This window comes from Corvus brachyrhynchos, unplaced genomic scaffold, assembly GCF_000691975.1.
Source record: "Corvus brachyrhynchos isolate BGI_N302 unplaced genomic scaffold, ASM69197v1 scaffold61, whole genome shotgun sequence".
Lineage (NCBI taxonomy): Eukaryota > Metazoa > Chordata > Aves > Passeriformes > Corvidae > Corvus > Corvus brachyrhynchos.
The window spans coordinates 6,275,679-6,289,860 of record NW_008236478.1 but is presented as its reverse complement, the minus strand read 5'-3'; the positions used below and the strand labels follow the sequence as shown (position 1 = coordinate 6,289,860).

The 14,182-nt window shown below is 35.7% G+C and overlaps 1 protein-coding gene across 2 annotated transcripts in view; it reads left to right on the top strand.

The window, feature by feature from the left end:
* Positions 1-14,182, top strand: part of ADGRA1 (adhesion G protein-coupled receptor A1) — a 162,741-nt gene that overhangs the window by 111,025 nt on the left and 37,534 nt on the right. Inside the window, exons 11-14 of one of the 2 annotated variants that reach the window (XM_017726084.1) lie at positions 1,296-1,503; positions 2,414-2,622; positions 10,918-11,045; positions 11,961-12,084. In XM_017726084.1, the coding sequence (XP_017581573.1) occupies positions 1,296-1,503; positions 2,414-2,622; positions 10,918-11,045; positions 11,961-12,084 (669 nt within the window). Of the gene's footprint in view, positions 1-1,085; positions 1,504-2,413; positions 2,623-10,917; positions 11,046-11,960; positions 12,085-14,182 lie in introns of those variants that run through there. The other variant, XM_017726085.1, reaches the window with a different exon arrangement.

The following is a 14,182-nucleotide window of genomic DNA, read 5'->3' as shown; positions in this document are numbered from 1 at the left end:
CAGCATCACCTAGGTTGAATATTTACTTAAAAAAGGATGGTTTTGCATTTTTACTGTTAAAATCTGAAAACCTTCCTAAAATATACATGGTGTAAGGAAAATGGTGTACAAAAATCTTTATCTCCTTATTTAAGCATCCAAATGACATCACAGACTACTCATGCTTTTCTTCCATATTTATTGCATGGTCACTAGATGCTTCTCATACTCATTTTAGTTTACTGATCTCTGTTACACCTTTTATCTCTCACATGTGTATTTCTCCCAGCACATGGTCATATATTAATGTCATGTTTGTTTATATGGTTGTGAAGATCATTGTTTTACTTCTGAAATAGGTAACGTACATGTGCTATGAGTAAACTGGGATAATCTATGTAAATTATGTGCGCAGAGCCATACTCTGTCCTTGGGGGAAATGCAAATTAGAACATTTTGTAGTTTGTTTGTTTTTAAATACATACACTTTTCACATCAAGGCTCAGGACAGACTCCCTGTTTATTTTCCCATTGCTCATCATTTGTTATTCCTTGTAAATATCTCAGTCTTTAATGATTAGTTTACTACTTTGGCAGGAAAAAAATGCTTGATAAATGAAGTCCTCAGAATACAATGTTTGGTGTATTTTATAGCTCTGCTGTAAGGGAATTATCTGCTTGTAACAGGGTGTATAACACACGGCTCAAAGCCATTATAGTGATCTGACAGCCTTCATTCATTTTCTCCCAGTGTTGGCTTGTTTTCTTCTTTTACATTAGGGTTTGTAATATTTTTTATCCTGCATGACTAAAACATAGTTAACTGAGTTTCCTTATATGAAGCAAGAAAAACATTGATAAAACCGTGTTGTTTACTGCACTTGCAGTCCTCTGCAGATGTAATTTGTTTTAATAATAAAATTATTTTTATACTTAGGTACCCTTTCGGAGAAATGTTTTAATGTAAGTTGTCTGATTCTATTTTAAGCGAAGGAGAAAACCTGGTAGAGGTTGTCTCTTTAAATCAGATCTGCAGTGTTGATGGACCCTCTAGCAGGCACGGTAAGAACCATTCTCACCTCTGCAGCAGGGAGCTTGACCATATAGACTCTCACATTCAATCAAAACGCTTTCCCTTTTAATATGCACTGTACCAATCCTATTCCCATGGTTACAGCCCGTGCTTCTTTGGTTGCTTCCAGTCTGTTGGAAAAGGAAGGCAGCATACATTTCTTGTACAGGAGTTTAAAACATCATGAAAGCAACCCTGTTGTGATTTGCATTTTAAATGTTTCTTTTTTTTTCTCATTGTACAGAATGCTGTAGCAGTAGCTTCAGTTCATTTGCCACAGTCTGTCTTCTCTCAGTCTTCAGCCTGGCAATCTGTTGATAACTCCACTTGCAAGCTACAGTTTATTGTCTTTCGAAATGGAAAACTCTTTCCTAGCACAGGAAACTCATCAAATCTCGCAGATGATGGGAAACGTAGGACGGTTGCCACACCAGCTGTTTTTGCTAAAATAGGTGAGAAGCTGATATGCATTATTTTCTTTAATCTAAAAGCTACGGTGTACTTGATTGTGTAGAGAATAGAGGAGTAGAGTATGCACTGTGCTGAGAGGCTGGAAACAGTATCTGTCTTTAGTACAATGTTTGCAATTGTTCCTATCTGCACGATTTTATTTGGATTGTCCTGCAAATAAAGAAATGCCCTTGCACTATGATTAGAAGGCAAATTCTGGGCTACTGTTTGTAGACTGCATTGTTACAGATGCTTGCTTCTTACAGCTATCAGAAGGAGCTTTGTTTTACTCTTTACAATTGCAGAGTTAATGTCCTAGACACTGATAAAAATCAGGCTTTTGGAGTGGGAGTAGTGCCCTGTTGCATGTATCAATACTCAGCAGTATACTTTCTGATACGATGGCTGTAAAACAGATGTTGTTAAAGACTTTTGTCTAAATAAGATACATTGTATGTGCTAGTGAGTCATTATTTTGATTAATTACTCACCCATGCAATTTTACTAATTTTGTCCGGTACTGGATAGTGCTCTCATTTCTATTAGCATGTTTAAATGTTTGAATGTGACTTGCAAAGTGCAAAATTGTCTCAGCTATTAATCTTGCCATGAAACTGAGCCATTTCTGCAGTTGCATGGGCAATAGTGTAACACTGGTTGTAACTGGAGAATCTGAAACAATAAAAAAGATCTCTTTTGTGAGGGATGATTAGATCATTTTGACACATTATGTGATTGAAATATTCAGATTTATTTATACCATTGCACACTTCTCTGATGTGAGTGCTACCTTTGATTTTGACCGTTAAGATTTTATGTCCTCTGGTTTTTTTCCCCATAGTTTAGTGTATCTGATCTCTTTACAGAGCACTCATCACTCCGTCTCTCTGATTCAGTTTGTTCCTTTTGCAGATGGGTGCAGTTTTGGAAACCTCACCAGCCCTCTTACTATAGGATTGAGGCACTTTGCACGGGGTATAGACCCCATTGCAGCCTTCTGGGATTTTGACCTTCTAGATGGACATGGAGGCTGGTGGGGAGAAGGGTGCCACATAATTAGTTCTGCAGGCAATATTACCACCATTCAGAGTACACACTTCAGTAACTTCGCAGTGCTAATGGTAAGTATATGACTTAGCAAATATACCTGTATTTTTCTTTCTCTCTCTTTTGCCATACATTTATGTTCTTTTTACGTGCATCTGTTTCATTCTTACTTGTCAGTAGCTGACCTTCTGGGTTTTTATAATGTTCAGTGTAAAACAGTCTAAAAGAAAGTAAGTTGTTTAACTGCTAGTGAGTGAATAAACCTGTGGGTCAGTTTTAATATCCTGAGACAGACCTAATCAGAAATGACATTAAATTCAGTCTTATAAATGAAAGTTCCATCATGAATGATTAGTACGTAATGGTTATAAATTATAGGACAGGGTTTAAAAATGTATACTCCTGTGTGCTTTTACATCAGCACATCTCAGAGGCTGGTCTGCTTTTGTTCCTGCCCTGCACTGTGTTGATCATACTAATTAGTTGCAGGCATACCGCAATGTTGAATCATTTAATAAATGGAGAGGAGTAACATCTTCTGCTCTTTTAAGTAAGGACAGACCTGTCCTTGTTGATTCTGTAGGAGTTTTGTTTGTACACCAATGCCGATAGCCTACTTACAAAATTGCTGTTCATGAAGAAAAATATTCCTGTGCAGTGCTAACACATCAGCTGCTTTGCTCTGTTCTCAGTCACACTTACAGTTCCCATTGCAGTTATTTAACTAACGTGCTTAACAGAAAGTTACCTTCATGAAAGCAAAAATATTATGCATACAATAATGAACTGTTATGATTCAGGGACTAAAGGAAAGCGAACAAAAAACTGAAAGGTTTATAAGCTTTATAGGTGACAAAGTGTTTTCACCCTTAAAAATATTTATTATAAACCAGTTGTAAAAATATTAGACATGTGTGTACTATTAATACTAGATTGCTCTTGAATGCTGATGCATGATTGCTCTGTAGATGCTGCTTGTGTACATTACAGAAATGTTTATAGTTGAGTAAATAATGTATTGTGTGTATGTGTAAGGGACAGCAAACACAGGCGACAGGAATTGCAAGGACGTGTGCAGAGAATACCAATCTGCTGCTGTCAGATGGAGCCCAGATGGCAGCCAATCATAGCACAAAGCTGTGGTACCCACGAGTTAAATGCAGATATTATCATCCACTTCCTAAGAACTGATTTCACTGAGACTTAGTTGAACATTTTTTCACCCATTACAGAATTGTTCAGAATTTAAGAGCTGTTCCTCAGATTTGATGACATCAAATACACCTCATTTTCTACAGCTGCTGTGAGTTCCCTTTTTCTCCCAGCCACTTGTTTCCCAGAATGCAAATCATAATTTTGCTTTGAGGATGTGTTTCTAAATTCTTTAAAGAAAGCACCTGTTGACTTTGCAGGTGCCACACCCAAAATGGCTTCCTCCTCCTTCAACTGCTTGAGTTCAGCCTGTTCTTCTTAAACTTTGAGTAGTTACTAAATGTTTAATTAACTGTTTGCAAACAACCAATTCCATAGTTTCTTTTTGTTTGAAAAGTTGAATACTGACACAAAGGGCTGCAGTTAATTTTTGGTTTGTAAAGCACATTTATCTCTGATAAGTTGTAGGAGATGGGTTTTTCTACAACCATAAGGCAGCTGAGGCACTTTTTACTGGACCTTTTGTATCTGGTATGTAATTCTGCTTTAGGCCTTGTGTTTCTTGGTTATGAGAATTCAACTTTGCTTTATTTCATGTGTGCATCTTTCAATTTTATCTGTGCAAGACAAGAATGTAGAATCTTAGACTCACCCTTGCTTTGCAATTGCTATGGTAGCAAACAATGGGATATGTTTCTTAGCTCATGTTTCACACTAACTTTTAAGAAAAAAAGATGACAGGTAATTTTAAAATATCCTTATATAAGTACGCACACACACAAACACGTTTTCCAACCATTGTCTTTCTAAACAGTTAATGGAAAATTTTTGTACCTTCACTATGTGCAAACATTTTAATTCAAGTATTATTTTTTAATCACTGTTTTATAGTATAAAGTCAAGGATTGTTTTATTTGATAGAAAGTATGCTTTTCTGGGCAGTTCAATTCTCATACCAGAAATGAAAAATACTTCATTGTTCTGCAGAATTATTAATATACAAAATAAACAGTATAAAGTGCCTATGTGTATCTTATTAATTCATATCTAAATGTCTAATATATTTTAAAATACTAACAAACTGTCAGCAAATTCAAAATAGCTGGCATATGGTGTGTAGCCGATGAAATTACCTAGAATATCATGATACATGTCATTAATCTGTAATTCTCTAATCTGTTAAACAACAAAATTTCATAATTTAGTATTATGGTTTGGGGTCATTGCAGAAAACTGAGGTAGCATCTGTAAACTAAAAAGCAGCACCAAAGCTTTACATTATCATCAGAATTGTGTACATCCTGCTGTGAATAAGTTGAAACAGAAGCCTCAGTCAATCCAACTGCCCCTTTTATAGTTAGTACAGCACATATTCAGATTTGTCACCTTTTTAAATAGTAAGAGAAAGTTTCCTAAGATGCTTTCATAAAAATCGTTTATGCCTATGTGCTGTCAAAGGGTTAAAATAAAGGTTTTCTTGAGTCCTTTTTTTAGAAAGGCAGCAATCAAGGATATATCAGCTACGATTGATAATTAATAAGCATGAGCATACTTCAAGTGAGAGGAGTCATGTAGAGCCATTTGATTTCTCTCTGTGACAGTTGTTCAAGTGATGTCAGTAAGAGAGAAAGTATAGTTTGGAGGTTGGATGGGAAAAGAGGTACAAACTCCTTCCCTCACGTGGTCTCACACTTTCACTTTTCTCTGGGTTGGGCTGGCCAACAGAAGTAAAATAATAGAGTCAGACATAATAGAGCATTATCTTTTTCTGATCAGCTTTTGAGTAGTATGTCCTAGAGGTGGGAGTAAAATACTGTGAACTAACTCCCACATTATATTCCTGCCTTTTACTTCATGTACTGTGTGTTTAGACCAGTCCTCTATTTTGTCTTTTCTTCTATTATCTATAGGAGGAAGAGAGTTGGTTACACTCTGGAGGTTACACTTTGGAGGTGTCCAAAGCCCTCTAGAGTCCTGAACTCTGCAATATGATTTTCTATTTTAGAATAAAATCATGAATTTATATACTTTGAAGCTTTGTTATATCTAATGATAAGCATTTGTTTCTTACATACTATGTATTTATGCTCTTATGTGAACAGAGCTGTATATCAGTATTTTAATTTTTCAGGGCAACATGTGTGTATGTCATGACCAATCCAGAAACCTCTATATCTGAGTAGTAACTCTTCAGCAGATGACAAAAATATCCAATAGCAACAATTAATTTCAAAATTTGCTAAACATGTTTTGGCATACATTGTCCTCTGTTTTTCCTTTCATTTTTCGTAGAACACAATAAAAATTCAATAGTGATGGATATTACTGTAATTGTATACAGCATTTCCTTTCCCCTCTTAGACTGCTTTGTCAATAGTAATTTCCTCAAATCTGCCAAATAAACACAAATAAAATTCTTAAAACTAAGTATGATACTTCCCAATTAACGTAAAATGGATTAATAATTATTCTTAGCACTTTTAATTGTAATCCTAAAAGTAGGTTAAATCAAAATAAAATCATAAGCAGCTCCTTTCCTGTTTTGTCACAATTTGTCGTATTATTCCATCCAACATAGGTGTGGGTTTTGTTGGATTTTTGGGTTTGATTTATGTACCTAAGGAGTAATTATTTGCAAAAGTAGCATAAATTCAGTGGATGCTTATATGAGATAATCAGGGCTGAGGAGACTGAGCTGACAAAACCAGAGCATATTTGAAACTGTTCTGGAAGCAACCTTGGAAAATCATGTGAAGGAGAAATTGAGGAGAGGCAGGATACTAGGAATACAGTAAGAGTTAAGGGATTTTTCTCTTGTTTTACAAGCATTCCCGCAATCTTTGAAGTCTTTCCAATTTGGTACAAAAAAAGCTACTTTTTCAACATTTGCATTGTTACTGGAGACAATTGCAGAATTTCTTAAGCCTGTTCATGAAGTTCAGTTCTGAAAAGTCTTCTGAACTTCCATCTTTCACGTCTTCTCCAAATTAAACAGCCTGTCTAAGCCTTTTGAGAAATTAATTCATGAGTCGGGGAAGTATTACAGAGATGTCATTTAGAAGGTTGACATAATTACAGTATTTGACATTTTCCCCATGGAGAACACAGGGTTTCTCGTAACAGGCTGTGGAAACATTGTTCTGTACTTTGAAAAATCAGACTGCTTATAACGAGAGGTTCAAGAACAAATACTTCAAGTCCTTTTTCATGTTTAAACACCAAGTTCAAACACCTACAGGATAAACCTTAGCAGAGTTTACACATCACAGATTGTGAAAGTGATCCAGAAAATTTACCTGCTATATGCAAAATTAACATTTGGTGTAGCGAGGACTACAAAATTCCCTGGAATTAGGTTCCTCTGCACGTGTATAGATGTTTCCCATGTGAAGAGCCTGCAAGGAGACACATGCTCTTCACTGAAGTCCTCAGCTGGCATGTACTGCTCACTGCTCATGTAAGGCTCATTCTCTTAAGAGCATGCTTAGCCCATATGGACAGTATTGAGTCCAGGCCCCTAGAAAAGGCTGCTTTTTAAAGAATGTTCCTGACTGTAATCCTTTTGCACAAAGCCTTGGAATTAGAGTACTCTTAAGAGCAAGGTCTGCTTTATTTCTTTTTCCATGGATTGCACCTACATTTTATTAAATTGCATTTAATAATATGTATTATTTGCTCTGTAAAATGCATAAACTGGCTTGGTACTGGGCTCAAAAATCCAGGCTCGTCTTCTCCAAAGTGCAATGACTTTATCAAAAATCAGGCCTTTGGCTCAAGCTCTTTCTTTGTGTTTGTTTTTCCTTTCTATTGACTTAATGGATCTTGCATTCATCATGGTGCAACTTCAGCCAGCAGGTAAATGGATTCAGATTATAAAGCTCAGTAAAATGGGCCAACTCTTGGGAGATAGATGTAAATTAAAGACCTGGAATCCAGGCCTTGGGAAATTTTATTGTCTTTGTGGCTTCTGCTTGGTGGCTCCTTTTAATTCAGCAATGTCTTTCTTGTACTGAAGTGCCCCAAACTGGAAACAATAGTTGAGATTTGGGCTCACAAGTGGTGAATAGAAGGGAATAATCACTTCCCTCACTCTGTTGTGTGCAGTCTTGATAATATGACCCAATAGGGAATTCACCTCATATGCCACAAGTGCTCCCCACTATCTTGGTTTGTTTGACACCATCTTAAAAGGGTGAACAAATGACAATTTCTCGTTAGACAACATTCAGTGGGCCTTGTAGTTGTAGATAGCAGTTTGTAATGGTCAAAGTCTTGTAAGTATTCATTTTCCTGGGATAATTCCTGTGATTTTTCAATATCATCAAGATCTGAATCCCCTCTAGGAAATAAAATCGAACCTAACTTTTTAAAATTTAATATAAAATTATGCTGCTTTGCATACAGCATTAAAAAAAATGCTTCTTTTCTGCATGTTGTCTTCCCCAGAAGATTACTCAAGGGAAGTTGATAGATCAATAAGGTTTAATTATCATCAGAGAGCAAACAAGATACATCTGTTATATATCTGTAATGAAATCAGTTTTCAATATACAAAACTCTTAAAAAGGCTATTCTACTTTGGCATTAATGCATTATCGTACTCAAAATTTTACCATTTATTTTCTGTAAAGATTAGCTAAAAGATAATAATAAAAACTCAGTATTATAAAATGGAATTAGCTTTAAGATGCTGATTGTTATTCGTTCTTCTGCAGGCAAAATGATTGTATTCCCGTAGGACACATGGCATTTGCTTTTATACTGATGATCAAACATAGGGAGAGGTTGAACCTTGCATTTGCACTATTAAAAACTAGTTCTTTAGTACACAGTGATGGTACTCAAAATTGCTTTCATTTTTTGCTACATAAATGTGTAGCTTCACTGTGCTTCCTTTTTCACAACTTTAACTTTTCTGAGTGTTTTTTTCAGAAATATCCAATTAACTTATTTCTTTAAATAACTGTACTGTTACTACTGTATAGTTACAGTAACACATTTCAGAATGCACAGAAATGAAGTGTGTACCTAAAATTATGCCAGAGTGTACTATTGGTATATGAAGATATAATTATATCAGTAAGAGCTAGAAGCAAATGTTCTATTATCTTCAGCAGAGAATTTCTGTTTAAATTGTCCAGTGTTTGCATTACTACTTTAATAATATGAGCTATTGAACATTTCTGGTAAATACTCATTCATCTACCTTGAGACACTTACTCTATAAAAGAATTAATCAGGAGATGATGCAACTAAAAATATGGGAGAAAAAGATGATCAGAAAAAGGGTGTTTGAGTGGACATTTAGAGACAGTTCCGAGCCAATAGACTTTTAAAGAATTGCTTGAAAGTTGCAAATTCATTATATCCTGAGTGTTTATTCATGCACACTGAAAAAAAGCAAAAATGAGAAGGCCTTAAGAGCATAGGTCTGTCACTTTGTAAAACTAGCACATCAAAAGACAGTTTTTTTCTTCCTCTATTTCATTTGTGATTGAGGAAAGAGAAGCAAGAACTTGACACCTACAGATGAGAGAGCATAAGCTCAGTTCCTCCCTGAGAAGTGACTCCACCTCTCACTCTGAGTCTTGGTGAACTGGGCAGGACTGAGAGAGAACTTGTGTGAGGGACAGGGGTGACAGAGCAGGTTTAATGAGGTACATGTGCAAGCTGAGGAAGTACCTGAAGAGAAATGGGATGTGATAATATATAGTTGGCATTCTTTATTCATAAGTTATTTTTTCATTTTGATGGTCATTTTTATATATGTCGTGAGCTGCTCTGTTTAGTACTGACATTCATACACATCTGGAGAAACTGGTACAATCAATCTTAGAAACTTTAAAGCTAGTAATGAAGGAAAATAACTATTAGGGAATCTGTTACTTGTAAGAAGCATTTTAGAAGGTAAACTAAATTCTCCCCATTTAGTAATTGCATATACTCGTGAACATTAGCTGCTTGTACGTGGACAAGTTCATATACATAAATAATGGTGCTAGAAATCAGCTCTCTGCATGCAAATGCAATTAAACAGATGTATTAGCATTACAGTCTCAGGTTTCTAAGGGAAGATTCCACTTCTGGAAAATAATGTATTGAACCTTCTTCTAAGGGAACCTAAAACTGACAAATAAGAAAAAAATCTTTTAAATGTATGCCAATATTTTAAATGTTAGAGTTTGCTGGATTGACATATTCAGTACTGTTTCAGATTTTAGCTTTTTCTATGCTCAGGTGTATATTTATTTTTATGAATATACTATACTATAGAGTTAGTGCCACTGCACATGGGAACTGGCATGTAGATGACACTTTGTTTGCACTCAGGTGATAGTTTTGTGTATAATTTTTAGTGCCTATGTGCAGAAATGTAGTGCCACAAACAAATGTGGCTTAATGCATTACAGGGAATGTCTGATGTTTGGTTTAATTCAGATATTCTGAAGACATTCTATTTTATGTGAGGGGCTACTTTTGCTTTCCATCCATCACACCTCCAGATTTAGCTTGTCTAAATGTGTAATTTAGAGGAATTTGATAAGGTTAATTTTACAAAGATATTGATGATTTTTCGTTACGGTTTTCATGAAGAATTGTGTCACTAGGCACTAACATGTCCAAAAGGAATGCACGGATCTTTATACTGCTGTTAATATAGATGTGCAAGTCACTTTTGAATTACTATAGGGAGTAGAGTATTTGCAACTAAGTGTGAAGGTCACTGGGTTACAGGAGTTGTATCAACTGGAAATTATATTTGAGTCAGTTGATAATTTGGGTGTATTCTCATGACTTTTTTTTTCTTTGAGTGGTTCTGCAGCCATATGTATGCCGTTTAGAAACCTTTATGGTGATTTGATATTTTGTGCTTAATATCTTAGTAAAATACACTCAGAAAGTTCATGTTATCAGAAGTACCAGATATTTCTAATGCCGGGAAAATGTAATATTCTTTGTATTTTTTCAGACCTTTTTTTTTTAATTAGGATATGTCTGCTTGTACAAAAAGGTTAATTTCTGTCTAGCAAACTGTATGCAGATGAGGAAGGAGCAGTTTGTTATTGTAAATTCATGAACTGTGTCTACATTAAAAGTTCATCTTTTTTTTTTTCCTGCCCTTGAAAGGGAACAGCTAGAAATGACAGGACATATTGGAATGAAGTCTCAGTTTCACACATGCCTAACAATGTTAAATCATTTTGCTCTTTCCGTAGGATTTTAAGACAGTGCTGTCTTTCCCCCAGTACCCAGGGGAATTTCTGCACCCTGTGGTTTATGCATGTACTGCAGTTATGTTGTTATGCCTGTTTGCTTCCATTATCACCTACATTGTCCATCACAGGTAAGAACTCCATTTTAAGTACGCATTAAATGGTCAGCATGATGCTGAGGCACTTCAATTTTTACAACCCTTACTGTAAAGATAAGTTAAAATTATCTGAATTACTGTTGGATAGTAATGGCAGCAATGTGATTTACACCAGAGAAATCAAAACAAAGTTTATGTTGACCTGTCATAAGCTGTTCCCGAGCTTTCCTGACATGCATGTTTAAATTTTCTTCACACTTTTCCTAAGATTTCTGCCTCAAAAATTCAGTATAAAACCGTGAACACTATCAAATTGCTTTCTGGCAACTTCCAGATGAGCAGCACTTTGGTCAGCTACACTTGCCATATTGGCTTTTAAGACCAAGTTTGGTTGGAAGACTGGTAACTATCACTGGATGAAAGAAACTGTCTTCTAAATTTTGGGTTTAGAAAACTTGTGTTTTCTTTTATATGAAAAATTTATATAAATGCCATCTTAACTACATACTGCTGGTTAAAGACCATTAGCAATTTAAAAGAGTAGGAATGTATTGTACTGTAGAAGCTGCTAAATATTAATATAAGTGAAGTTAATGCAATGTCTTCTGGTCTTCAGCTTCCATTTAATCCTTTAGCAATGTCTTGTTAAAGTTCTGCATATGTGAAGCTATGCAATAAGCTTTTGCTTTTAGTGCTCTACTTTAATTGCTTGATTTGGTGGAGGAAACTTTAAGTCAGTGGACTTTTATGATTTTTACCATTTATTTTACCTTTTTATAATTTATTTCAATGCTATATAGGTCAGACTCTGTCCTATGGGTAGATTGTTACACAGGTATTCAGCAGTCAGAGAATTTTATTCTATCAAATTGAGTATTTTTTCCAAATAGTAATTTTCATAATAAATATGTTGGGGTTTTAATTTTAAAATGTGATTTTTTTCAACAGCACGATCCGAATAAGCAGAAAAGGATGGCACATGCTTCTCAACTTTTGTTTCCATACTGCTCTCACATTTGCTGTTTTTGCTGGGGGAATCAATCGCATTAAATATCCAATTATATGTCAAGCTGTAAGTATCTGTCTTAACAATTCTTACTGATAGAATTGAAACTTGGAAATGAGTTTTTAATGTAATATTGGCAGTTCTCCTTCTTTTCTTGTTTTGTTCCTGGATCTTAAGTTTTTCAAAATATAAGCATGTCTTTTAAAGGCCAGAACTGGGAGTGTTCAGTGTTTGGTTGTCACATGAGTTTCTCTGAGAGGGTGATCAATGTATTAAGTTCTCTGAGGCTAAGATTGCCCTTTTTTTTTTGTTTTGTTTTTGTTTTTGTTGGGGTTTTTTTAAGAAAGTATTAAGTTCTCTGAGGCTAAGATTGCCCTTTTTGTTTTGTTTTTGTTTTTGTTGGGTTTTTTTTAAGAAAAGCCCTGAAAATCTTAGTATTTCTCTACTATTCAGGGTAGTTGAAAACTGAATACAAAATACTTCTGTCCATCCTGTGCTTTGGATTGAATGTGTGGGACTAAAGTTACTGCTTCACTTGTGTAATACATACACTGTTTGCCTGAGGGTGGCTCTGGCTTCTCTGGATGATCCCTAAGGAGACAAAGCCAACCAGCTTACTTGTAAATTATGGACCCTTGTTTGCACTGCTGGACTGTTTCACCTCTCTTGCCTCAGCATTTTTGGGGCAGTAGTGTTGTGAGATGCACAGATAGGGCTGGATCCAGCTGCTCTGAATATAAAGGCTGAGTCTGTACAATGTGTAAGGAGAGTCGTTTCAGTCATCTTCTGTAATGCCTGATGAGGGCTTGTTGCAATTTGTTTGCTGTAAATATTTCTTCCTCTCAGATTTTGTGGAAGTGCACCAGGGTTCATGAATGTTGTTGGTATTTACCTGTAGTAAAGCATTTTGTTTAGCCAGTGTTCTCCCAGATATTTTGCATGTCACTAATCAGTTCTTCTGATTGGCTTGGATGGGTGTAAATAGCAAGAGTCAGGAGCCCACAGAAGCGTCAGTGCAAAATTTGCAGAATTAGTGTAAGAGTTATCACTCTAGTATTCAGTGAGGTGCTTTGGAAGCCTTTTGTGTATCCTTGTGCATGACCATCAGTAAACAGCACATGGGGGTCTGTAAGCACTGTGATGTTCTACATGTGAAGTCTACTCATGTGCATTACATGGTACTCATTTAAATAACACAGTCGTCCACTAGATTATTTTGAGAGAAAGATCTCACAATATCTAGTGTATTGTGTCATAATTACTTTGTAAGTTCTAGCAAATTGAAATATCACTTACCATTGTCTTTGCAGTTTGCAAGTGATAGTAGCAGATTAGTTTGTAGGGCAGCCATGGCCATGTAATTACATGGTCACAAATGACCATCTGTTGTTCCAGTCGTTGTCTGGTTATTTACTTTGCAGCTTGCATGGTAACAACGTGCTATTAACAGCTATAATGAAAAATTGATTGAGATAAATGTGTTATTAATAGCCTTTTATAAGTAATACATAAACTACAGGGGTATCTTAATAAAATGCATTATCAGTGGCATCTGTCTCTGATAATGAGAGAAACATGCACACTTAGAGAAACTGAATTGAACCATTCATATATGTCTGCTAACCGGTTTCATGAAGTTATTTATTTACCTGACAATATGCTACATCAACAGACAATATCATCAGTAGTTACAGTATAGGAAAGATACAGGTCACACAAGGGAGACTGTCCTCTATTTCCTGCTAGAAATTGTCTGATGTAATTAGACAGGGCTAATGGATTAAATAGTCCAAACAATCTAAGACAAGGTTCCAATAGCTGGTAATAGAGGCTGAAAAACTGTTCACTTTGAGAACATTGTACCCAGCCACAGATCCTTTCTTGCTTTCTGACAGCAAGGTTTTCAAAATTCTGAGTGCCAGTGCCTGTGTCCTGTGATAAACCTGAGACAATTGCTCTGTGATTTAATATCCAAGGTGCCAAAACCCTGATATTTGGCTTAAAATATATTTGTGGAAATGTTGCTGCTTCAAGCAGCACTAAAATATTAGTTATACCACAGGTGTAACACCATCAGATGCCATTCCACAGGAATCCTGCAATCTGCTAAAATTCAAAGCACAGCTACAACCTGCAGCAATGCAATTTTCACTTTTTATTTCCC